Consider the following 27,976-nt stretch of genomic DNA (forward strand, 5'->3'; position numbering starts at 1 on the left):
TTGCCTCTCCCTTCAGTGCTATGACTCTGCTGATGACTTTGTCCAGATGGTCTATGTATTTATAACGTTAACGTTCGGCTGTGAGTTTGTTTCGCCAAAAAAAACTCTATTGCAGATATCAATGCGTCTTTGTTAATGGGTTTGGCCTCACAGCAGAGGCTTAGACAACTATGACCCACGTTTTGGTTTCGTATATTAATTTGCCCTACTTATTGACTGCAATGTAGTCAATTGACTGCTTGACAGGTTATTTTTATTTTTCTGTACAATGAAAAAATACATCTGCTTAATGCTGCAGAATTACGCACTTGGCCAGCCTATAGAACGGGCACATTTTGAAAAGAATAGAGAATGTACGCACGCAGGAATCTGTAGGCTATTTGTGGCTGGTTACCAGCAAACAATGTTTAATGCATTAACTCAAGACGTCAAACGTTTTCTAAACAATACAAACAGAAAGGATGCAGCAGGCAGCAAATGTAGAAGAGTAATTTCCAGTGGAAGAACAAAATGCTGAATGAAGCCCAAAGATATGAAGCAGAGGCGTATCAAGCTTTTTAAAAGTGTGGGGGTTGTGGGACAGGGACGTTGTAAGTATTTTCTGAGAGGGGTGCGGACTATATTGGTGTCCGGGAGCTTCTCCAGAGATTCTGATTGCTAAACACATCATTTTAATGCAGTTTGGGAGGGACAGAAGAAGCAGCGCAACTTTAGCCTTGTTTGTTTGTGCCACATTGATAACACAATATTAACAATACTATGCATAATATTAAGTTGTTACAAGCAGTTATAAGTTTCATATATTAAAAGGGGATATCAACTATGACACCTGGAACCTGCTAGTCTACCTCTCTCTCTGGTGCACACTGATGCGTTTCCCAATTAATTAGAATGAGTAAGTTTGATGCTGCTGCATGATCATCCTTGGATTCCTTGCATGTAACACGAAGTTGGTGCATTTTGACATCGTAAACATTCTTTAAGATTTTCGTCAGTATGCGGCACTGTAGATTGTTGTGGAAGTTTAGGTTAATGGCTGTTCACGGAATAACATTACATAATACATTTCAAAGTAATCTGAACCAACACTGGATATACAGTCTCTGTCACACACACACACACACACACACACACACATCAATCTCAAGACATATTTCTCACTTGCTTTTAATACAGTATGATGTTTTTGGTCTTGTTTTAATTTTCTTATTTATTTTTATTTATCTTATTTATTTTCTTGTTGCTGCTACTAATGCTGTCTTGCTACAAATAATCACACTTAGTTTGTGTAGATGTATGGCCTTTGTGTAGATGTATGGTCTTATTGTTATAACTTATTAGCTAACCCTTTCTTTGTTCAGCACTTTGGCTCAACCCCTGTTGTTTTTAAATGTGCTATATAAATAAATGACTTGACTTGACACACAGAAAGGCTGCTTCCTTTTTGTGCATCCTGTCACATGCTGTAGTCTGTGCATGTAGTCACGTAGCTCTGACCGCTAGTTTCAAGTCCCCTCCTGTCAAGGGTTTTCTTTTACAACCCACAGTAGGCCCTACATCATGCTGAGGTGAGTTTAACTTTTGGTGTTACTTTTACCTCATTTAAAGCTACGAGGCTATAGTTGTTCGTTCAGGAGCTACTCTATTGATGTTGTGTATGTGAAGAGATCAAACTCCCAATAGACTTGCTTAAAATTGTTATATCAGTGTAGGTTTTCATAGGTTGTATTGTAAGAATTATTTTATTTCATAGGGCCCACATTTTCTAGCAGTGCCTCTTTTGGGTGCCATAGTGCTTCCCATTGTGGCCCCTTTAATTTGCAAGGAAAAAGTCATTTTTGTACATAAAGAAGTTAAACATTAGAAGTAGCCAGTTGTGTGTTGTCAGCCAGTAGTGGAACTTTTAGAATCTTAATCATGTCCATTGAGTCAAACGTAGAGAGGTAACATACGGTTTTAGAAAAGAGTATAAATGTTTAAATATTTTCGGTGAGTGAGCCAATGCCTGAAATATCTTCCTGGAGGCTTTTGGCAGTCTTATAGCCTAGATGACCGGTGTCGTGTCCATTGTCAAGAAAACAGGTCAAAACCTTATGGATTTTTTTCTAAACATATCAGTCGGGTTCATACCTGTCAACATTTATCTTTCCAAAAACGGGAGATTTTTTCGGGGGGGTTCAGTGTTTATACCGGATCTGTGTTTGCATATGTAATAAGTTTCATACACGTGTATTTCGCATTTCGGTCGTTGCTTTTACCTTACCATTACCTTACGCATGCCAGTTATGTATCCACCAGCTGCCTGCCTGCAGCCTACTTCTAAACCTCCAAAGCTGCTTGCTGTCAGATTTGGTTCCGAGGGAACAAGTTCAGTGTATCAACAACGTGTTAATCAATTAAATTCACAACAATTTCACAACAGCTAGTTCTGGAGTAGGCCATTCAACTAGCCCGCTTGCTTACGACGAGACTCAGCAGTTGGCACCCGCTTCCTTATTTCGGTTTTGGGTTGCCAGGGTTTAGCCTATGACAAAACAGTTGAAATTGAAACTAAGTGATGTGTGTGTATGCGTGTATGTGTAGGGTGTATTTCATACACAACCTGGCAACCTGAATGGATCAATGATTTTAAAATGAAGTTTGATGGCCATGCAAATTACGGGAGTTTTCCGGGAGAAATAACAGAACGGGAGGGTGCTGGGAGATGACCTTGAAATACGGGAGAAACCCGGGAAAAACGGGAGTGTTGACAGGTATGGTCGGGTTCAATCTTAGTCTTTCTTAAAAAGGGGGGTTATCCAATTGGCGATTTATCTCCATCATAGCCTAGTCCTGATCACTCAAGAGTCTATCCCTTAACTCACACAATAAATAGCCTACATGTTTAATTACCTGCTAACTAATACAAATTACTGATTGCTGTTAAAGAATTTCACTTGCACGTGCACTCAGTTTCTTTCAGCTGGTGGTGTATTTCTGCCATCTGTGAGGCGGCAATGATTAGGCTACATTATCCCAACTAAAGCGATAGGCCCTATGCACGATCTCCTGAAGTGATGCCTATTATCTTCTCGCTTGTTTTTGCGCTAATAATCAAGAACAATGATATGCCCCAGTGTTTTAATGTTTTAACAGTGGCGGCATGCCATCCGCCATAACGTGGCTTGAGAGGGACAGGTTTCAGGAACTTAAGACAGGCCCATCTTCTGACTCACGTAACCCATGCATTAAACCACATGTCACTGCTTGAACATATCGGTAGTTCACGTTGACAAAAGGAGAAAATGCTTACTTCGTTTTTGACAGAAATTAGGTTTTGTGCCAACATGTTGTAGAAACACAACCCACAACACTGCCTTTATTTGGCGCAAACTCCTTTACTTTCTTTGGTTAGGCTATAGTCCGCGATTCACATTACTAGGCTATACAAAATGTTTTGGCCAAGTTTTGCTTTAATCCAATTTGCCTTCGTTACTTCCTGCGCCAATCGCGATTGAGTGCGCATCTAATGTAACAGCGGTGTCTCCGGGGAGACATCTCCATGTTTCATTTTTGCTGATGTTGCGAGCGAGTAGGCTACGATATGGGAAATACCTTCAATACGATCACCTCCAGAAATCAATGGGTTTTCTTTAGCCTGTGCTACACCTTGCCACCAAGTTGTGCGAAAATTGTAGTTTTTGCGATGATGACAAACATGCGGAGCACATGTAATGCTCGCGCATGATGCCAGGGATGACCAGTATTTCTAATACATGTATTTAAAATACGTATTTCAAATACAAAATACTATTTTGTAATTTGTATTTTATTGACATGAAAATGCCTTCATCAAAATACTTCTGTGTTGTGTATTTTTATATTTTCACACATACTGTAAAATAGTTTCTGTGAAACATTGTGATGAAAAAATCTCTGTCTGGCTGGCACCTTCGCATCGCATGGTCAAGCCCCTCTGCTCAAGTAGAGCGTTTATTAGAGTGCATGAAAATGCACTCTACTGTTCTTCCTAGGCTTCTTCTTCTTCTTCTTCTTCTTATTACAGTGCATGAAAATGCACTGTACTGTTCTTCCTAGGCTTCTTCTTCTTCTTCTTCTTATTAGAGTGCATTAAAATGCACTCTACTGTTCTTCCTAGGCTTCTTCTTCTTCTTCTTATTACAGTGCATGAAAATGCACTGTACTGTTATTCCAAGGCTTTTTACAGTGCATGAAAATGCACTGTACTGTTCTTCCTAGGCTTCTTATTACAGTGCATGAAAATGCACTGTACTGTTATTCCAAGGCATTTTATTATTACAGTGCATGAAAATGCACTGTACTGTTCTTCCTAGGCTTCTTCTTATTACAGTGCATGAAAATGCACTGTACTGTTCTTCCTAGGCTTCTTCTTATTAGAGTGCATGAAAATGCACTCTACTGTTCTTCCTAGGCTTCTTCTTATTAGAGTGCATGAAAATGCACTCTACTGTTCTTCCTAGGCTTCTTCTTATTCTTATTACAGTGCATGAAAATGCACTGTACTGTTATTCCAAGGCATTTTATTAGAGTGCATGAAAATGCACTCTACTGTTCTTCCTAGGCTTCTTCTTCTTCTTATTACAGTGCATGAAAATGCACTGTACTGTTATTCCAAGGCATTTTATTATTATTATTATTATTCTTCTTCTAACGCACTTAATGCAGCTTCAACCGTTTAACGTAGAAACTTCATTCAAACTATGTTACGTAGGTCTTACTTAGGACATGTGAGCTTTGTATTTTTCAACTTTGTAACTTTTATACTTTTTAAACTATTAATTAAAAACTAATCAAAATTTCCCCATTGACTTAACATTATGATTATGACATCACAATACGGCCGTTAAGCAATTAGAATCCTATGGCAGGTGTTCGGGCCACCTGTTTCAACTGCCAGTCTCAGGCTTTAAGCATACAAACTGGCCCTATTAAGACTACACATCCTGTTCAACTGCTTCCTCTGCCAAAAACTGTTTCAAAATAAAAGTCCTCACTACAATATTTCACTGTTAAACAATTTAACCCTTTAAAGGAGAAGTTCGGTGTGAAATTGACCTTAGCTGTACTGAAAGATGTTGCCGAGTACTTACATGTGTCCAATAGGCACCTTCGCTCACCCCCTAGCATTCCGAATTACGCCGTTTTTAGCCAAGTAGCTGTGGGGGGCATAGCGTAGCCTATGCAGCTAAATCACTATTTTTACACAATTAAAAGGGTTCCAAGACCCTCAGAAGTCTACCAATGCAGTGTGGAGTTACTTGGAACCTTTTTAATGGTGTAAAAATAGCGATTTAGTTGCATAGGCTACGCTATGCCCCCACAGCTACTCGGCTAAAAACGGCGTAATTTGGAATGCTAGGGGGTGAGCGAAGGTGCCTATTGGACACATGTGAGTACTCGGCAACATCTTTCAGTACAGCTAAGGTCAATTTCACACCGAACTTCTCCTTTAAACTACTGAACTTTTTAACTGTTCAGCCATTGTAACTGTTACTTGTCATCAACTATGACTCCTACCCACTGTAGCTAGTTAGCATGGTTAGCATAGTTAGCATGTTAGCATGCTAGCATGTTAGCATGCTAGTTAGCATTTTTTGCAAAACTGCTAAAAATGATTAGCTAAGTTAGCTAAGTCACATGGTTAGCATAGTTAGCATGCTAGCATGTTAGCATGCTAGTTAGCATTTTTTGCAAAACTGCTAAAAATGATTAGCTAAGTTAGCTAAGTCACATGGTTAGCATAGTTAGCATGCTAGCATGTTAGCATGCTAGTTAGCATTTTTTACAAAACTGCTAAAAATGATTGGCTAAGTTAGCTAAGTCACATGGTTAGCATAGTTAGCATGCTAGCATGTTAGCATGTTAGTTAGCATTTTTTGCAAAACTGCTAAAAATGATTAGCTAAGTTAGCTAAGTCAAATGGTTAGCATAGTTAGCATGCTAGCATGTTAGCATGCTAGTTAGCATTTTTAGTAAAACTGCAAAAAATGATTAGCTAAGTTAGCTAAGTCACATGGTTAGCATAGTTAGCATGCTAACATGTTAGCATGCTAGTTAGCATAGTTAGCAAAACTGCTAAAAATGATTAGCTAGATTAGCTAAGTCACATGGTTAACATAGTTAGCATGTTAGCATTGCTAACTACTAAAAATGCATTAGCTAAGTTAACTAAGTTAAGTATTGTCCACCTATTTAACCGTTCAATCATTCCAACTTTATTAAACCTTATCTTCCAAGCAAATCATTTAACCATATAAACTATCCACCTATTTAACTGTTCAGTCACTCCAACTATATTAAACCTCATCTACCTAGCAACCAATATAGTTTGTTTTTACTCTGTATGATATTTTACATCATATTTTTTGCATTTTCATGCACTGTATTTCCTTCAGGAAATGCTTTTCTAGTTATTATTCTTCTTCTTCTAACGCAGTTAATGCAGCTTCAACCGTTTAACGTAGAAACTTCATTCAAACTGCGTTGCGTAGGTCTTACTTATGACATGTGGGCTTTGTATTTTTCATCTTTGTAACTTTTATACTTTTTAAACTATTAATTAAAAACTACTCAAAATTTCCCCATAGACTTAACATGGGCTGATGACATCACAATGGACTAATTAACTTGATTTGCACCTGGTATCATCTTCCAGCTGCTCATCTAGGCCCCATCAAAGAATCAGTTCAACTGATTGCACCTGTATCAACTGCTTTCTACTGAACTAGACAAACTCTCTTTGTCTCTCCATTCTACAAGGATATAAGACACATTTCATCCAACTTTCTATCCATTCATCCTCTTCAAACCATTCACTCATCCACCCATTAAACTATCCATCAACATCCATTAAACAATCTGCCTATCAACATCCATTCAACTTTCTGTCTATCAACATCCATTACACTATCTACATTTAACTTTTAAACTATATACTCTGTCTGAGGCTTTAAGCATACAATAAATATGGCTCTATTAAGACTGCCGTTAAGCAATTAGAATCCTAGGCCAGGTGGCCAGGCCACCAGCATCAACTGCCAGTCTCAGGCTTTAAGCATACAAACTGGCCCTATTAAGACTACACATCCTGTTCAACTGCTTCCTCTGCCAAAAACTGTTTCAAAATAAAAGTCCTCACTACAATATTTCACTGTTAAACAATTTAACCCTTTAAACTACTGAACTTTTTAACTGTTCAGCCATTGTAACTGTTACTTGTCATCAACTATGACTCCTACCCACTGTCGCTAGTTAGCATGGTTAACATAGTTAGCATGCTAGCATGTTAGCATGCTAGCATGTTAGCATGCTAGTTAGCATTTTTTGCAAAACTGCTAAAAATGATTAGCTAAGTTAGCTAAGTCACATGGTTAGCATAGTTAGCATGCTAACATGTTAGCATGCTAGTTAGCATTTTTTGCAAAACTGCTAAAAACGATTAGCTAAGTTATCTAAGTCACATGGTTAACATAGTTAGCATGCTAGCATGTTAGCATGCTAGTTAGCATTTTTAGCAAAACTGTTAAAAATGATTAGCTAGGTTAGCTAAGTCACATGGTTAGCATAGTTAGCATGCTAGCATGTTAGCATGCTAGTTAGCATAGTTAACAAAACTGCTAAAAATGATTAGCTAGGTTAGCTAAGTCACATGGTTAACATAGTGCTAGTTAGCATAACTACTAAAAATGAAAACATTAGCTAAGTTAACTAAGTTAAGTATTATCCACCTATTTAACCGTTCAATCATTCCAACTATATTAAACCTTATCTACCAAGCAAATCATTTAACCATATAAACTATCCACATATTTAACTGTTCAGTCACTCCAACTATATTAAACCTCATCTACCTAGCAACCAATATAGTTTGTTTTTACTCTGTATGATATTTTACATCATATTTTTTGCATTTTCATGCACTGTATTTCCTTCAGGAAATGCTTTTCTAGTTATTATTCTTCTTCTTCTAACGCACTTAATGCAGCTTCAACCGTTTAACGTAGAAACTTCATTCAAACTATGTTACGTAGGTCTTACTTAGGACATGTGAGCTTTGTATTTTTCAACTTTGTAACTTTTATACTTTTTAAACTATTAATTAAAAACTAATCAAAATTTCCCCATTGACTTAACATTATGATTATGACATCACAATACGGCAGTTAAGCAATTAGAATCCTATGGCAGGTGTTCGGGCCACCTGGACCAACTGCCATTCTCAGGCTTTAAGCATACAAACTAACCCTATTAAGACTACACATCCTGTCCAACTGCTTCCCCTGCCAAAAACTGTTTCAAAATAAAAGTCATCACTACAATATTTCACTGTTAAACAATTTAACCCTTTAAACTAATGAACTTTTTAACTGTTCAACCATTGTAACTGTTACTTGTCATCAACTATGACTCCTACCCACTGTAGCTAGTTAGCATGGTTAGCATAGTTAGCATGTTAGCATGCTAGTTAGCATTTTTTACAAAACTGCTAAAAATGATTAGCTAAGTTAGCTAAGTCACATGGTTAGCATAGTTAGCATGCTAGCATGTTAGCATGCTAGTTAGCATTTTTTACAAAACTGCTAAAAATGATTAGCTAAGTTAGCTAAGTCACATGGTTAGCATAGTTAGCATGCTAGCATGTTAGCATGCTAGTTAGCATTTTTTACAAAACTGCTAAAAATGATTAGCTAAGTTAGCTAAGTCACATGGTTAGCATAGTTAGCATGCTAGCATGTTAGCATGCTAGTTAGCATTTTTTACAAAACTGCTAAAAATGATTAGCTAAGTTAGCTAAGTCACATGGTTAGCATAGTTAGCATGCTAGCATGTTAGCATGCTAGTTAGCATTTTTTACAAAACTGCTAAAAATGATTAGCTAAGTTAGCTAAGTCAAATGGTTAGCATAGTTAGCATGCTAGCATGTTAGCATGCTAGTTAGCATTACTATTAAAAATGATTAGCGAAGTTAGCTAAGTCACATGGTTAACATAATTAGCATGTTATCATGCTAATTAGCATAGTTATCATAACTAATAAAATTTATTAGCTAGGTTAGCTAAGTCATATGGTTAGCATAGTTAACATTTTAATATTGTTAGCATGCTAATTAGCATAGTTACTTGGTTAACATTATTATCTTTAACATAGTTAGCATAACTACTAGCAAACATTGGAGCCATTCCAACTGTTAGTTATCGTCAACTATCTGCCTAAATAATTTAACCATTTCAATTATCAACCTATTTAACTGTTCAGTCATTCCAACTATAGTAAACCTTATCTACCAAGCAAATAATTTAACCATATGAACTCATCATATTTTTGCATTTTCATGCACTGTATTTCCTTCAGGAAATGCTTTTCTAGTTATTTTTCTTCTTCTAACGCAGTTAATGCAGCTTCAACCGTTTAACGTAGAAACTTCATTCAAACTGCGTTGCGTAGGTCTTACTTATGACATGTGGGCTTTGTATTTTTCATCTTTGTAACTTTTATACTTTTTAAACTATTAATTAAAAACTGCTCAAAATTTCCCCATAGACTTAACATGGGCTGATGACATCACAATGGACTAATTAACTTGATTTGCACCTGGTATAATCTTCCAGCTGCTCATCTAGGCCCCATCAAAGAATCAGTTCAACTGATTGCACCTGTATCAACTGCTTTCTACTGAACTAGACCAACTCTCTCTGTCTCTCCATTCTACAAGGATATAACACACATTTCCTCCAACTTTCTATCCATTTATCCTCTTCAAACCATTCACTCATCCACCCATTAAACTATCCATCAACATCCATTAAACAATCTGCCTATCAACATCCATTCAACTTTCTGTCTATCAACATCCATTACACTATCTACATTTAACTTTTAAACTATATACTCTGTCTCAGGCTTTAAGCATACTATATGGCTCTATTAAGACTGCCGTTAAGCAATTAGAATCCTATGGCAGGTGGCCAGGCCACCTGCACCCTATCAGTTTCTCAGGCTAACCTTTTACACTATCCACCTATTTGACTGTTCAGTCAGTCCAACTATATTAAACCTCATCTACCTAGTTCAGTCATTCCAACTATATTAAACCTCATCTACCTAGCAAATTATTTAACCTTTTACACTATCCACCTATTTAACCGTTCAGTCATTCCAACTATATTAAACCTCATCTACCTAGTTCAGTCATTCCAACTATATTAAACCTCATCTACCTAGTTGTCATTCCAACTATATTAAACCTCATCTACCTAGCAAATAATTTAACCATTTGAATCCTATGGCAGGTATTCAGGCCACCTGGATCTCAACTGCCAGTCTCAGGCTTTAAGCATACAAACTGGCCCTATTAAGACTACACATCCTGTTCAACTGCTTCCTTTGCCAAAAACTGTTTCAAAATAAAAGTCCTCACTACAATATTTCACTGTTAAACAATTTAACCCTTTAAAGTACTGAACTTTTTAACTGTTTAGCCATTGTAACTGTTACTTGTCATCAACTATGACTCCTACCCACTGTAGCTAGTTAGCATGGTTAGCATGTTAGCATGCTAGTTAGCATTTTTAGCAAAATTGCTAAAAATGATTAGCTAAGTTAGCTAAGTCACATGGTTAACATAGTTAGCATGCTAGCATGTTAGCATGCTAGTTAGCATTTTTTACAAAACTGCTAAAAATGATTAGCTAAGTTAGCTAAGTCACATGGTTAGCATAGTTAGCATGCTAACATGTTAGCATGCTAGTTAGCATTTTATTATAAAACTGCTAAAAATGATTAGCTAAGTTAGCTAAGTCACATGGTTAGCATAGTTAGCATGCTAACATGTTAGCATGCTAATTAGCATTTTTTACAAAACTGCTAAAAATGATTAGCTAAGTTAGCTAAGTCACATGGTTAGCATAGTTAGCATGCTAGCATGCTAGTTAGCATTTTTTATAAAACTGCTAAAAATGATTAGCGAAGTTAGCTATGTCACATGGTTAACATAATTAGCATGTTAGCATGCTAATTAGCATAGTTATCAAAACGAATAAAAATTATTAGCTAGGTTAGCTAAGTCATATGGTTAGCATAGTTAATATTTTAACAATGTTAACATGCTAGTTAGCATAGTTACTTGGTTAGCATTATTATCTTTAATATAGTTAGCATAACTACTAGCAAACATTGGAGCCATTCCAACTGTTAGTTATCGTCAACTATCTGTCTAAATAATTTAACCATTTCAATTATCAACCTATTTAACTGTTCAGTCATTCCAACTATAGTAAACCTTATCTACCAAGCAAATAATTTAACCATATGAACTCATCATATTTTTGCATTTTCATGCACTGTATTTCCTTCAGGAAATGCTTTTCTAGTTTTCCTTTGCTGGACTGATTAACAGGCCCCATAGGCGTCGCCTGAATGCAACACTGTTTGAGAAGTTAGTTGTGCTTAAAGGCATCAACTGAGGAGACAGGACTAGCTAAGGTTACATACACACTCCTTTGCTCACACAAGGACTATTTTCCTCTCTTTTTTCTGTTTTACAGTTTTTTTTCTAGACTTTAAATTTATCTATTTTCTCTGACCTGTGAAATATTTAAGTATAAGTATATACTCTTTTGATCCCCTGAGGGAAATTTGGTCTCTGCATTTATCCCAATCCGTGAATTAGTGAAACACACAGCACACAGTGAACACACAGTGAGGTGAAGCACACACCCGGCGCAGTGAGCTGCCTGCTACAACAGCTGCGCTCGGGGAGCAGTGAGGGGTTAGGTGCCTTGCTCAAGGGCACTTCAGCCGTTCCTACTGGTCGGGGTTCGAACCGGCAACCCTCCGGTTACAAGTCTGAAGCACTAACCAGTAGGCCACAGCTGCCCCTATTTCGGCACTATGGTAATTTGACAAGGACATTTCCAGTTTTAACCGCTTCGTAAATGTGTTAGAATTAATTATGTATTTTAAAGAACATTTAGAGCGAGCACATAGCCTACGTTCAATGTTGCAATATTATCAGAAGGCCCTATGTGCAATTTGCTTTTGAGCATCTTACAAAAACACTAAAATGGAAAGACAGTGATAATGAGATTTTGCACTCAGCTGTAGCCTAGGCCTGGTAGTGTCAGATTCAGAGACTGGACCCAAGCGCAGATGCTGTTCACTGATTTATTTTCAGAAACAGTTTGTGGAGAGCCACCGGCCAGTAAGGCAGTTCAAACAATTTAACCAAAAAATAGCTCTTCAAACAGCAGAAAACAGAAATAAGGAAAATCCAATAGTCAGTTAATCCAACATCCAGGCAAAGTCCAACAAAGCAAAGTTCAAGAGGCTGGATCATAGTTAGAGTCCAAAACAGGCAGATTAAAAAAACGGGCAGATTCAAAATCCAAAAACAGTGTTCAGGAAAAACTAACAAACAAAAATGGAAAATTTACAAACTCAGAAGTTCCAAACCAGCGACAGGCCAAAGCACTAGGGCACATCACTAGGGCAGGTAATACAAGCAAACGAGAAACGAGAGTACAAAAAATGCCGGGAAAGAGAACAAAGACAGGAAGTTGGGGCATGGCAAAAAGGCACATGGTGGGCCAAAACAAAAACATGCAGTGACAACAGAAGCAGACCAGGGGGTATTCCATCAACCTCGCTTAAGGCCAAACCTGGCTTATTTCGATAAGTCTCGCTAATTTTAGTGAGAATTCCGTTCCATTATGAGGTTAACGTGAATCCCAGCTTGGTAACCATGGGAATTTATGCCACAGAACTAACCTGCTCCGTAGCAGGTTAACTTTCAAGCTAAATTAAGCTGTGTTGCAAAAAAAAACAATCAGTCGGAAAACGAGTCCAAAAAGATGGTTCCGTCAACCTGTGCTCTCGTCACCTGTAGCCTACAACTTCAAAAATAGAAGTAGGCCTAGAAATGTTTTTTTCCGACAGTGCACCAAGCATGGATTTACACATTCACTAGCTCCAAAAAATGTATGAAGATTATGCGATTAAAAATGTTTTAACTTCACATGCGTGTGGTTCTAGCAATCATGCTACTCTGTGTCACTTACGTTCGGTGGTGGTGTAACGTGCAGCGAGACGGCATAAGAAAGGAATTACATTCTTGCGTGTTCGCAGGTTCGCTTCCCATACAAAGTATTAAGGCTACATTGTTTAGCACCTTGATAATGGCATTTTTAGTTTTAATTTTTGATAAAAGACATATGTCTACTGCTGATAAAGGGTCATGCACATTTGGTAGGCTGTTTAGTGACAGCTTTTCCAGTGGGCTATATTATATCTGATGCAAGCCAAAGGATAATTATTCTGTAGCCTAGGCAGCTAATAATTAAAACTGCTTCATGTGGCTATAGGCTATAATTTATGTTGATACTTATTTATTTTATGACCACCTACACCTATACAATAATTTGGAGCGAACACTTTTAATCTAAGAACGTAAGCTATAGATAGTTTTGAATATCCATATGCATATCCATAAGTTGTTTTGTGAGTTTATACTATTTATTCATTCACTCGTTTTGTTCAAGCATAGACTGTATAGTCTATGTGTTCAAGAGTGAAGCCAATCAAACTCGCAATTGATTTCAAACCATACCATTGCTGTTTTAAATGTATGCTTTCATTATTCTCCAATTTCTGTAGGCAATCTATTTTTTTCTCTCGATGTTAAATTTGATGACTTTCGATGAAAATCCTGTAGATGGCGCTTGCCAAATCGAACAGAAATCGTCTAGTATTGTCTTAATTTTACGACATATATCCTCTTTTCGTCAATCTACTGTTTTGGTCTACTGTTCTACCTCATGCACGAGCAGAGATGAAGCTGAACTAAACCTCGCTTGAATAAACGAGGCCAAGATGCCGCTAACTTGAGTTAATGGAACGGCTTCAGCCCCAAGTGAAAGTCTACGCTAGTTCAAGCCAGGCTATTTCTGTTAAGCGCCGCCTTCATTAGCGAGGTTGATGGAATATCCCCCAGCAGAGGGCTACAAATAAACAGAGTCCTAGGGCAGAGTACTGACAGGTAGTGGTGAGTCTGTTATACTGTAGCCTATTTACTTTTCTTGTAGCCTATGCAACTATTCTATTAAACACTGTGTGCTAGTCTATTAAAGGGACACCAGGCAACGTTTTCATGTTAATTAATCATCTTCGTAAGTCGGTATATGGTTAAATGACTCATTACGGGGCGAATGAAGGCTCTCTCGCCCGCCTCTACTGCCTGTAGAAAGAATATCCCACTTGCAAGTTCGGTGTATCCTACCCGCCGACCGAAGCAGGATCAGTTTACAGCACAGCGGTAGGCTAACGAAACGCTAGAGATTGTTGCAAACGTGTGTATAATGGCAGAGCCGGCGAAGAAGCAGCGAAACCCTTGACGGAAGACGCAAAGAAAAGGAAAAGAGCTTCAGACCGAGCGAGGGGGAGTTTCGTAGAGAAAAAGCATCAGGCTTGCCTGGTGTCCCTTTAAACACTATAGGCTATGACCGCTATGTTCTAGCACTATTTTCCCCTATCATATTGTTTCAGTTATCCAAAAGGCTCGAAGGATGCTCTTTATTATGGCCATTTTGGAAAAAGAACTAATACAAGTGAGGTGAGGTGCCCCCCCTGTCAGTGCTCATGCCCCCCCCCCCCCCCCACACACACACACACCCGTTGCTCTCTGGCACCGACCCTGGCAGAGGTTTATATTGGGATGTCTAACATGAGAGGTCAGCTTATCTAATCTGTTGACTGATTATGGAAGGCATCTCTTGCTTTCAGATGCTTTTCCTGGTAGTGTACAAGTGAAGGGATAGACAAAAAAGGCTTTTAGAAAGAAGTATTTTTTTAGTGTTTTGAAAATACAAAAATACAGTATTTTATTTTGATACATTTTTTGGCTGCAGTATTTTGTAGCTTATTTTGATAAATTTTTAAGGTGTGTATTTGGAATTTTATTTGGAAATACATTTTGATGTATTTGTGCCCATCCCTGAGCATGCCACTAACGTCTATAAAAACAATATATGTATGGAATAAAACCATACAGGTACCTCGGATTAGTATTGCTGTATATTGTTTGCAGCCAGCGGAGGGCATTTAGCCTACTATGTGTCCGGACAATATTTTGCGTCTCCCCTAATTCTGAAGCAGTGGCAGTGCTAAATGAAGAGGAAACACTGAGAAAAAAGTTCATGTTTTAAATAGGCTACATCAATACAATATATAATATGTGAAGTGAAACTGGACGGGCCATAATAACCTCTGACTAGTTTTAGGCTACTTGTTGTTAAATTGCAATGTGAGCGGCAGCCAGCAGGGGAGGTTACGTTGGCAGGTTTATTTAAAAAGCAACTGCAACTACATTGTGCGTCTGCCCTGATTCTGATACCATGGCGGTATTAATTTAAACGTAGAGGAAACACTGCTCCAAATACCTCTAAAGAACTCATCACTAAGCAGCTCAAAGTCTTTAGCCTAGGTCCACTTTCAAACTCGTTGTTAATGGCTGCACACTCCCTGAGTGCTTTTAGTTAGGCCATAAGGTCGATACTCCCTGAGTGCTTTTTAGTTAGGCCTATGAAAACTTTAACCATCAGTGTGCCGTCCTCCATATTGTAGTTTATTTTAGAAGTTGGTATAACTTAACTATTGTGTGGGTATTGTATTTTCAAATGACTAATTACTTGTATTGTATCAATATTAAGTATTTTATTTTGTTTTTGTAGTAGTATTTGTATTTGTAGTTTGTAACATAATAGTTTTTGATGTATTTGTGTCCACCTCTGGCTATGGCCGCTATGCTCTTGCACTATTTTTTCCCATGATCATATTGTTTTAGTTATCCAAAAGGCTTGAAGGGTGCTCTTTATTATATGGCAATTTTGTAAAATAACTAATTAATCAATCAGTGCTAATTAATGGTCATGGCCCCTCCACCCTTTGCTCTCTGGTGCCAAGCCTGCCTCAAGCCATGAAGGGTATTTACAACGGCAAGGTAAAACAGAAATATTTTACGACTGTAGGGGGAGCCACAAGTCACCACAATACATATCTGAAACTGCATTGGATACCATTAAGCTCAGGTACACTATGCAGTTTCAGGTATTGAGAGTATTGTAGAGCTCCCTCTAGAGTAAAAATAGAAGTCTATTTTACTCTGCCATAGTAAATAGCCTATTTCACATGGCTTGTTCCCCCTGTACACAATGAAAATTCTTTTGTTGTGGAGGCGAAGGACTACCAACAGGCAGAAACTCTCCAAATCTCCAAAGACCTACATCTACTGAAAAGGTCATTTTTCATGATTCTTGCGACATGGCTGGTTCTCTCGTTAGTTGCTCGCTATGGCTATACTGTATGGCTATGCTAGGTGAACGATTCCCCAATTACAAATTTGTTAACCATCAAATTGACTTTGTAAGGGTTATATTATTATATTAAGCACTATGCAACAATTTTAGCAAAAATGACCTTAATTATGCAGGTTGAGAGTCGTTCTGATAGTTCTACAACACTTTCTGGGTCTTTTGGTGGGTGTTTCGTCTCCCCTTATCGCTTCTCCACGGAAAAAACGAATATGCAACTTTCTGTTCCCGGTCCGAGAAAATCCCGATGTGACTCAGCGGAAGTATCCAATCGCGCCTCGAAAATGTAGTCAGATTGTAGTTTCTAAGAAGACTGCAAAACGGACGCCGACTTGGCTTTGTTGCTGTTGAAATTGTAAGTACCCTACCCTTGTAAACTTCGTTTTTGTAATTTGGTTTAATAGTCTCCTGAACAATGTGTTTGCTCGACCGTTTTATTGTGAGCCCTGTATGTGTTTAGCTCATACCTGTCAACACTCCCGTTTTTTCAAGGTCATCTGCAGCACCCTCCCGTTTTGTTATTTCTCACGGAAAACTCCCGTAATTTGCATGGCCATCAAACTTCATTTTAAAATCATTGATCCATTCAGGTTGCCAGGTTGTGTATGAAATACACCCTACACATACACGATCACTTAGTTTCAATTTCAACCGTTTTGTCATAGGCTAAAACCTGGCAACCCAAAACCCAAATTAGGAAGCGGGTGCCAACTGCGCAGCCGGAGTCTCGTCGTAAGCAAGCGGGCTAGTTGAATGGCCTACTCCAGAACTAGCTGTTGTGAAATTGTTGGGAATTTAATTGATTAACACATCACATAAACTGTTATTGAGTGTTGTTGATACACTGAACTTGTGCCCTCGGAACCAAATCTGACAGCAAGCAGCTTTGGAGTTTTGGAAGTACAGTGGGCATCGCTTTCAAATGGCCACTTCAGTCTTGCATTACGAGGCGTGAAGCTGCGTACCACTTTCAGCCACTGTGCGTCGCTCTGCCACTGTACATCGCTCTGCCTGCCGCCCCTTCTGAAAAAGCTCGATTTACCTCGATTTAGGCTACTTGGGTATGGCTTAAGGCTTGACTACACGGTGGTAACGGAAATCGAAAGTTGCTGTCTACATTATTGTCAGTGTTGGGTTAACGCAACTACGCAAATCAAAACAGTGGTGTGATAATTGAGCCAGTAGAGAAATAACTGTTCAGAATTAATCTGTAGCCTTGGGTAGGCTTCTGCGACGTTTTTAACAGGCTACGCTATAGAGGCTTAGACAACTATGACCCACGTTTTGGTTTCGTAAATTAATTTGCCCTACTTCTTGACTAATGTAGTCAATTGACTGCTTGACATGTCATTTTTATTTTTCTGTACAATAAACAAATATATCTGCTTTATGCTGCAGAATTACATTCATATTTGGAACTTACATAGTCCAATGCATCGTTACACTACGTTAGTGTTTCCCAAAACCATAGTAGCAACGAACGTTCGCAACCACTATCGTGAGGTTGTGAACTACACCTCTCGACCTGTGGTAGAATGCTAGTAGAAGCATAGTTCCAGGGATCTTCATGTCAAAGACGTCACTGACGCCAGTTATTTGTTTGCAAATTAATAATTATACATATATTTAGGTTTCTAATTGATATTTACACTTCTAACCACCATACATCCATATTTTAAAATGCCCAAGGCAGAAAATACATAAATTAAAAGTCAATTTGCAGCCATGTGCACGTAAGTAAAAGTCACACACCTGCAGATAATAATAAGGTGGTGCGCACTTTTTGACGAGTCAGCTGAGAATATGTAGCCTTTGATTTTCATGGAGGGGGGGTCCTTGTTAGTTTACGCAAGCCAAGAAGGCTGATTCTGATTTTGATAATATGATCTGCACAAAAGATAAACTTAGGTAAACAACGATGTCAATAGTGTTGTCAAAATCTTAACCCAGATTCAAACTCTTGGACAGGGGACTGGTAACTGCTGTGCAACGGCGGCTGTCATCTGCCGGCCTTAACGCAATGCGCCACAGAAGTATGTGCAGGTGCCCGTTCACGTGCTACTAAACATCATTAACCACCTTAGTCCAGACTACTGAAGTTTGGAAACTATCATGGTCCAAACTTACAGTACTATGTAAGTACGACAGTTTTGCTAAACAGTCGTAACTTACATGTTGGTTAGTTGAACGATGCATCCTGTTAGTAAAAAGCTAACCTCCGTAGTTGTACGGGAAACACACCCCAGATCAGCTTGTAGGCCATTAGCAATCTGTTTATTTTATTTTATGAAGCCTACGCAGTAGATCACATGCCACATTCTCACTTTCAATAGACAGATGCAATAGCCATTGGTCAAGTATTGAGTATAAAGCAATTAAGATAGTACCCTATACAAAAAGTACTTCATACTATCATAAAAATTCGTGAAAACGAATAGCATTTTGCAACTTGACAAAACACTGGATTAAATATCGTAGGCACAGGAGAAAACTTGTACATCCATTGGCCCATGGGGAGATCACATGCCAGTTGCCTCTCTCTTCAGTGCTATGACTCGTTCGGCTGTGAGCTTGTTTCGCCAAAAAAAAAACTATTGCAGATATCAATGCGTCTTTGTTCATGGGTTTGGCCTCACAGCAGAGGCTATTTTTCTGTACAATAAAAAAATACATCTGCTTTATGCCGCAGAATTACGCACTTGGCCAGCCTATAGAACGGACACATTTTGGAGAGAATAGAGAATGTACGCACGCAAGAATCTGTAGGCTATTTGTGGCTGGTTACCAGCAAACAATGTTTAATGCATTAACTCAAGACGTCAAACATTTTCTAAACAATACAAACAGAAAGGATGCAACAGGCAGCAAATGTAGAAGAGTAATTTCCAGTGGAAGAACAAAATGCTGAATGAAGCCCAAAGATATGAAGGCATATCTGGCAAGTTGTTATTTTTGAAGACGTAAATGGTTGGGCTATAGGCCTAGTTTGCAAGAAGGAGACATAAAGCGTGAGCATGCCACACTATCCACAGCGGTAGGAGGATTACTGTTAGCTCAGGATTTATATAAAATTCTTCAACAGAAGGCCTGCCTCGAATGCAGGCTTGCCCAAAAAAAGGCCTGTGGTTTGCGCAGCCTACAGTAAGTAGGTCTTAGTGAGTTAGGAGTCCTCTAGACTTCTTTTCAGCTGTCTCAGAGGTGGAAAGTTGCGTTCGTTGGGGGCGGGGCCAGATTAACAATTCATAGACCCTTGGGAACAAATGTTTGATGGCCCCCCCCCCGCCAACGTGAATCGGGCGGTCAGTTAACAGGCATATCGTGAAGATTTGTATTGCCATTTAAGGCACGAGCGCATCTATGAGGCCAAGCCTCACCAAGTAGCCCGTTTGTTTACAACTAACATTACATTTAATTAAACTGCTTATAGGCTATGCCGAAATAGTTTCAACATTTTGAATATCAGTGTCGGGTGAATTAGGAAATGCCTTATGGCTGAAAGCTGCTTGGGATCCCCCTTGTCAAGCAATAACCATACAAAAAGTTAAAAACAGATGACATGATGCGCGTCACTGACATAATGCGCAAATAATATAGCCTAGATATTCCAATATATTCGAATACATGTGTTTATTTTAGAGGGGATATTCGAACGTCATTTTTGAGCAATTTTGACAGCCCTAGTCCACTGTAGGCTACGCCAATCATCTATTAACACCTTAAACCTAACCCCGGTGAGTGGGGGTCGCTATAATGCGCGTGAAATAGCACCATTGAGTAGCCTATGCGAAATAGCCTTAAAATCGTTCCGGTGTTGTGTGCCTTCTGGTTTCTCCACCTACTGGTTTCCTTGCGCGTGCATGCGCTGCAGCAGTTGTCAGACATTCACAAACAAGTTGTTTTAGGCGGTTTGAAGTCGCTTTTCATACGCCATGAGCGCTCGGCTACATTACAGCCACTCGGACAAAAGACATGTAAAAAATATATGTTTTGAAAACTAGCATTAAACTGGATTCGATCCCGCAAAAGCAACACACGCGTGACTCTCTCCATCCTGATTCCCTACTCTTTGAGCCAACTAATATGTTACGCGAATCAATTAACTATTGTAGGCTACCATTAATTAACCCAGGTAACATGTTGTCCAGGCTATCTGAAACAAGGGGTTGCCTCTCATCTACAACAACTGGTTACCTTGGGCTGCTACAGTCGTCAGTGCACTGTGCACAGTAGGCCTATGCTACTCTTTGTGGTTGATCAACTAAAAATAAAAGATGTATTTGGTGATGACGTTATTGTAGGCCTAGTAGACCTACATTCTGAGAAATTTCTTTTCTTCTTCTTAATTTTCGAATGTCTTTGTCAGGGAACATCTGACTTTTAAAAACCATAGGCCTGGTAGTCGCTCAGACAAGGAGTTATAAGATAAAGGCAATACCATTTGTGTCACCTAATGCAGTTCAGTGAATTAGCAAGATACCATCAGAAGGCAACAATCATAAAGCACAGTGCGCGCGCGCGCTCTCTCCCCTGCGCATAAAGCTGTCTGCGTGTTGTAGGCTAGATTTGCATGAGTTCTTTCTATCTGCTTTACTTTTGTGAGTTGCGACCACCTAGGCTATGTTATAGACGTTCTATGAGGTACCAGTGTTTAGCTGTGTCACAAAACAATAAGCTTTGTCAGACTACTTTTAAAATGATATTCAGGGCTATATACATTTTAAACATTCAGGGCTGAAGACCCGACAAAGCCTTGCGTTAATTCTTCAGGTGGGAAGTGTCAGGAATTTTCATACGAGAGACGCTCTCATTGGTGGTTAGTATATGAAGTAGGGAATTGACAGCAACATATCCAATCACATTATGAGAGATGCTGAATTTAACATAAACTGCGATGTTTGATTTTAAATGAATGTAAATTTAGCCGGGACTGTAAGCTGGCACACGTGGGTGCTCGATGTTCAGTGGGTGCCCGAGAGACGGAGCACCCACGGTATCGGCGCCTATGACAAGCGTATCTCGCGGTTGCATCCATTACAAACAAACATGCAATGTAAACGTCTGGGATTGGGGAGAGCACTAAATGCTCTTCTGAATAAGCACGAAGTCAAGCCTTTAAATGAAAAACACTCTTTAATAATCAAACAAAATAAACGCTAATGAAGTAAACTTGTGAACATCAAAAATAGTTTATCGCCTGTAACTCCGTGATAACAGGACGTAACAGGAAGGCATTTGGCTGAGCAACAGAGGTTAATATGCTCTATATTTTGTCCAAATGATGTCTGTCTATCATCGTTGCACTCGGAGAAAACCAGAATGTTTAATTTGTCCTGCGTTTCTTCTACGGCTGCAAACGGGATTCACTCGCTGTTAACCAAATAGTTCTTCATTAGGGCAGGGCAGGCATATTTCTGGCTATTAAATTATTTCTAAACCAGTCTGCTAAAGTCTGTAGTGAAGTCTGTGTAGGGTTTTCCAGCTCCATTTCTTTTTACGAGACACCCTGCTCACTTGAGACCTCTGCCGGTTGTTGCAGCGTCGTTGCAGCGTCACTGGAAAAATCCAAATTAAAGTCGTGTGATGCCGCGTGATCCCGCACGCGGACCGCAAGGGAAGCTGGCCAAGTCGAAGCACTGCCCACTGTAGACTGCAGGCAGCTGGCAGATACATAACTGGCATGCGTAAGGTAATGGTAAGGTAAAAGCAACGACCAAAATGCAGTGTTAAAACACGTGTATGAAACGTATTAAATATGCAAAACACAGATCCGGTATAAACACTGAGCCCCCCCGGAAAAAAAATCTCCCGTTTTTGGAAAGCTAAATGTTGACAGGTATGGTTTAGCTTGGTTTCTTGATGGCTAGCTCACTAGTTAGTGGGGGTTTAGCGTAGCAGTCACTTGCTACCAAAGCTGCAGTGGGAGCTGTGTCGTGAAAAATGCAAGCCCAAATCCAGCAAAAACCCAGAAACAGCGAAGGAATAACCAGACCTGCATAGTGATTCTTTAAGGTGAAAATATTGCAAAGTGTACCTTCAATTACTAACGCCACTGCCAGGTGCACTCTGAGTTTTTGCAAGGCAACTTTGATGCATTGAGCATGTCTGTAAATGTCTGTTTGTATGTACTTGTGAGTAATTATGTGTGTTATCCCATCATCCTAGTTGGTGTAGATTGCAGATGCTGAATCCCAGTGGACAGAACAGACATGATGCAGAGGAAGCTGGCGCTGCTGGTTGGCATCACCACGTTTACCCTCCTCCTGGTGCTGAGGTGGGAGCACGTGATACGCCTGGTGAACCTGAAGAGAAGCGAAATACCAGCAGAGCCTGCCCTGCAGCCACGGCAACGGGCACCCACGGAGACCATCACCCCCATCCCAGGCTCCAGACACTTCATGGTATCTGCCTTTAAGGACCACAGACGGGGCGGAGTCATCCGGGTCATCAGCATCATCTGCAGGCAGGAGCTGCAGCCGCTCTACTGCGTCCTGTGTGCCGACGATGATGCTAATGCTAATGCTAACGCTGATTATAATGCTATCACTGATGCTAAGGCTCGGAGTCGATGCACAACTTCACCGGCAGAAGTTGACGTGCACAGTGACAACTTCGGCTTTCCTTTTCACACTTCAGATGTGTTTTGCACAAGTGGATCATTAAAGCAAGCCACACATGTCAGCATAACAACTGACCAAACCGCCATCCACAATTTGACATTTTTACTAATCCAAAACCAAGATGTCAAGGTAAAATCATTTATGTACAACTTCACCACATGCATATCCAACCTGTTTGGGGAGTACAATAATGCCCTCCAGTTTGCACAGACCATGGAGGTGTACAAGCTGATTGGGGTTCAGAGGGTTGTCATCTACAACACCAGCAGTGGCCCAGATGTTGAGAAAGTCCTCAGGTATTACAGTAGAGAGGGTATGCTGGAAGTTGTGCCTTGGCCAATAGACAAGTTCCTAACGCCCTCTACTGGGTGGAATTATGACTTGCACCACGGTGACATTCATTATTATGGTCAGCTGACCACTCTGAATGAATGTATATACAGATATATGTACCAGTCAAAGTACCTCCTGCTGAATGACATTGATGAGATCATTATGCCTTACAAACATGGTAAACTGGAGAAGCTAATGGACACATTACAGCAGCAACATCCCAATGCAGGGGTCTTCAGGATCGAGAATCACATCTTCCCCAAAACGCAGTTTGAAGACACTGGGCGATTTCGTCTGCCTCAGTGGAGGCGCGTGCCTGGTGTGAACATCCTGGAGCACATCTACCGAGAGCCAGACAGGAAGAACGTGTTCAACCCCACCAAGCTGCTGATTGACCCCCGGAGAGTGGAGCAGACTTCGGTCCACACCACGCTGAAGCAGTTTGGATCCGATGTTGCTGTCCCGTTCAATGTTTGCCGCATCATCCATGTCAGGGTCCCCCTGCAAGGACACCTCTCCAAAGACCAGTTGCTTGTGGACAAGAAACTCTGGGAGTTTGAGAAGCGTTTGATTCCCAGCGTTGATCTTGCATTGAATCAATCAGGTCTGCTGTGAATGACTTTTGCTCCCTATAGTGATACTAGAAGGATAGATGTTGTTATCCTGAAAAATTGAACATATAGTTACATTCCCTTGTCCCTGAAGCTATGCAAAAAGCCCTTTGATACAGACTTAAAGGTGCTCTAAGCGATGCCACACGTTTTTTAGGCTAAAACATTTTATGTCACTTACTGCAAACATCACCTAACCAACTGCTAGCTGTCTGTGTCCTGAATACACTGTGATAAAACGCGATCTCTGTGGACAGCAGGCTCCAAAAACGGCAACAAAAACAACTTGGGTAAACCTAGCCCAAAAAACACAACAAACTGTTCCAGCAAATCACAGACAAGATGCACGTTTGGAGAGTTTCAATTGCAGCACAGGAGGGAGGGGGAGGAAGTAGCGAGCTAGCTCTCTGTTTTGTTCAAAAGTCAACAGCATCGCTTAGAGCACCTTAATTTGAAATAGCTTCCTTAGCCCTTAACCAAGGAGTTGGACCAAACGAAACACACCAGACGTGTAGCTCACCCCTCCCTTGAGTATTGCCAGAGAAACTCCACACAGGGTTTCGTTTTTGTTTGGGGGACAGGCTTCCCCCATTTTGTTTCCAGTTTTTCGGAGCCTGGGCTGCCTACAGATGGAACACAGACCTTTTTATTTATTTATTTGTTTTACTGTGTACTCAATGGGTTGTGAGGAGATGATTGCTGAATGTGACAAAAGAATGTTACGGGCTTGAAATCACATATGATCGCTGACTGCGCCTTTAAGCCCCAAATAATGGTAAAGCTGGCATAGGATTTCAACTCTGGATCCTTTGCATGACACAGAGACTCTATTCCCTGTGCCATCACACGCCATTGGGAAACAATGCTCCTTTTACACCTTTCAGGTGACTTTTAAGGTGTCATTAAGGGCTTAAAATATAAGGTACACAAAGGGAATTGAAGATGTTGTTAAGGGGTCATTCCATGTGTTTTTGCCACTTAAAGGGAACTTGGCAGGATTTCCCCCTCTGCTGGAGAAATTGTGCATTATGCTATTTCAAACTGGAAAAAAAAACGATAAAGCACATGGATTTGTTTACAAGCTAGCGAACGGTTAGCATATGTTTGGCAGAACTATTTGGATGTTACAAGGTAAGAAATACGATTTAAAACGAGTTTCTTGTTTCTCACTTCTCTTTCCGGGACGGTGGTCTCAATGTTGCAAGGTTGTTTTTCCGCCTGGGGACGCTAGGGGCAGCGGGAAAAGTCACCATTTTCACCGGAACAGGTCGTTTAACCATCCAAATGATTTCTAAACGGGTTTATTACGTTGAAATAGTTGAAGTCCTCCTTTAAAGATGCAGTCAGCGATTGCACAGGAAGTCGTGAGTCTGTTAAAGGGAATAGCGCTGTCTTGAGCCTGTGGAAGTGAATAACGCTGTCTTAAGTCTCTGAAAGTGAACAGCACTGTGTATTTATCTATGAATTAATAATGGTACAAGAATGGCACTTTGCACAGTTAATGATTATACATTGAGCCATTCCCACATCGATTTTTGTGTTCCTAATAGCTATGCCACAGCCCATTATAGCCCCATGGAAATTGGCAAAAAATGTTATTATACCTGGTCTTATTTTACCTTTAACCCTCTAACCGCCCATGTCGCAATATTGCGACAAGCGTCATTACTGAATAAAACAGACGATAGACGCGAGTACAGTGTAAAATCTCATTTGTACTCTTGACCACTAGTTGGCAGACACCCAGAGCTTCGATTCAAGCTCAACCTTTTTTTTCAAAGTTTTCAGGAAGCATGTGAAAAACACGCGAGAAACACACGAAGAAGACGTGCATTTCCTCCATAACGCGGAAGCGATGCGGGCCATAGTTTTGCACAAATTGAAGCAGAAATACACCAAATGTTGAAAAAAAAAATCACGTGTGATGAAGTCTCGGGTCTTTTATTAATCTATTCTGATTCTAAAGGATAAAATCTGCATTTTGGAGGATATGATCGATCGTCTATTGGCAGTGATAGTCACGGAGCGTCTGTGAATGGAGGTGCGTCATTTGCGTCTTTCCGACAGTGTTCACTAAGCATACAATGCTTATTTCGACCCTCTGCCCAACATAGCTGTAGGTGCCAGTGGTAATAGTGATGATAGTGTCATAATGGACGTGGTATTACACGCGATTACACACGAGAAACACATAAGAAGACGTGCATTTCCTCCATAACACGGAAGCAATGCAGGCCATAGTTTTGCACAAATTGAAGCAGAAATACACCAAATGTTGAAGAAAAAGTTAACATGTGATGAAGTCTTGGGTCTGTTATTTACCTAGTCTGATTCTGAAGGAGAATATCTGCCTTTTGGAGAATATGATCGATCGTCTAGTCACGCTGCGTCTGTGAATGGAGGTGCGTCATTTGCGTCTTTCCGAAAGTGTTCACTAAGCATACCACGCTTATGTCGACCCTCTGCCCAACGTAGCTGAAGGTGCCAGTGGTAAAGGTGATGATAGTGTCCGTAATGGACGTAGTAAAGACAGCAGGGGTAGTAAAAATAGGGCTCTGAAGAACTACAAAGTCACCCGCGATAGGAACTGATTTGACCAGGCTACTTTATTGTATAGTAGAATAAGGTTTGTGGTAATAGTAATAGTTTACTATAGTTGTAGTAGTAGTTTACTATTGTTGGTTTACATGTGACTGTATTTCCTGTTCATTTGTTATGTCGGTGAAATGACAAAAAAAGAAAGTAAAACTGCTCAAATATGTTCAACATCTAGTATTTACTGAAATGTGCATAATTCACGGTGGTTACCATCCAGTGACGTCATAATATGCAAATTAGATGAGTAAATTCACCCCCTTCATAAACTTCTGTTCATACTAAATGATTTTCACATTTACAGTACGACTTTATCTCTGACCACTTGCAAGCCATGGCCTTTTGAAATTTTGATGTACAAATCCAATTTATTCTTTTTAAACCCTGGCGGCTAAAGGGTTAAGTGCAGTTGTTGTAATAATATTAATAAAGTATTGTATTTGCTGGCAAAAAAAAACTGATTGATGCCCTGTGGGTACATTAAAAAAACAGGTTAACAAGACTCAATATGGTTTTGCACTTTGTTCCAAATCCGGGGTCTTTAGTACAAACTTTTAGGGCTCTATTTTAGCGATCTGAAACGCCTGGTAAGAGACCAGAGTTTAGAGTTTAAGGTGTGACCAGCCCACGTTCACTAATTTAACGGCATGATTTTGTGATCAGAGGCGCATTGTTCAAAAGGGTTGAGAGAAAGCAGCTCAACATCAAACAGCGTGTTGGTATTTTGACAGTCAACGCATTTCAAGGAATCTGCTTGCAGGCAAGACCGCAACATAGGGATTCCCCTAAACCTTAATTGTTTTACTAAAAACCTGTATGTGACTAGCAGAGTATATCCTACATGCATCTGCACTCTTTACTTTTGAGGAAGCAAAGTGTCACGAAAAAACTGATGTTTATTTATTTTTTTGCTGGGGGGGGGGGGGGTGTTATACATTTTGAACAATGGACTACAGGGCACATAAGAATAGGTTACCTCCTACAATCGTCTACCTTCTCAGTACGAGCCTGCCGTCAGATTTAAATTGAAGTCGTTGTTGAAGAGGTAGTTTACTAAAATTGTTTTGTACCTACTAACAATTGTAAATCTCTACTGTTCATTATGCCATTTGCTAACGTGATCTGATCTCAACAAAACTCAAAATGGCACCTAACCAAACAACTGATAGACAGAAAGGTATAGATGAGGAGGATGGCTTCCCTTTCTAAGGTGCTGATGAATCAAAGTTTGACAGTGACCATGACTATACCTAATTTTATTGGTCGATCATCTTTTTATTTTCACGTTTGCTCACCCTACTGCATGCCCACTAGACCCTATGCTTAGGTTTGTGAAGTTCACTGATTGACGAATTGAAGCAAGTTTTATTTGTATTTTATTTATTTGATCACCATGAGGGCTCCAACACAGTCAGGGCTGATTAAAGCAGCAAGTGAA

The 27,976-nt window shown here is 39.8% G+C and overlaps 1 protein-coding gene across 2 annotated transcripts; it reads left to right on the forward strand.

The window, feature by feature from the left end:
* Window positions 1–1,478: 1,478 nt before the first annotated feature.
* Window positions 1,479–27,040, forward strand: LOC143105553 (uncharacterized). 2 transcript variants are annotated; one of them, XM_076269552.1, is made up of 2 exons: window positions 1,479–1,568; window positions 22,545–27,040. In XM_076269552.1, the coding sequence occupies exon 2, from the start codon at window positions 22,589–22,591 to the stop codon at window positions 23,945–23,947; it is 1,359 nt and encodes a 452-aa protein (XP_076125667.1). In that variant the 5' UTR covers window positions 1,479–1,568; window positions 22,545–22,588; the 3' UTR covers window positions 23,948–27,040. The 2 variants fall into 2 exon arrangements, with proteins under 2 accessions (XP_076125667.1, XP_076125668.1); XM_076269553.1 differs by lacking the exon at window positions 1,479–1,568 and adding an exon at window positions 1,803–2,753.
* The last annotated feature ends 936 nt before the right edge of the window (window positions 27,041–27,976 follow it).

Source organism: Alosa pseudoharengus, unplaced genomic scaffold (genome assembly GCF_046254945.1).
Source record: "Alosa pseudoharengus isolate Yale_2024_CS ecotype anadromous, Long Island Sound unplaced genomic scaffold, YU_APseudo_1.1 YU_APseudo_1.1_scf_6, whole genome shotgun sequence".
NCBI classification, from domain to species: Eukaryota; Metazoa; Chordata; class Actinopteri; order Clupeiformes; family Clupeidae; genus Alosa; species Alosa pseudoharengus.

Excerpts from the sequence above, each read along its gene's own strand:
- LOC143105553 (XM_076269552.1), top strand. The coding sequence starts at position 22,589 with ATGATGCAGAGGAAGCTGGCGCTGCTGGTTGGCATCACCACGTTTACC.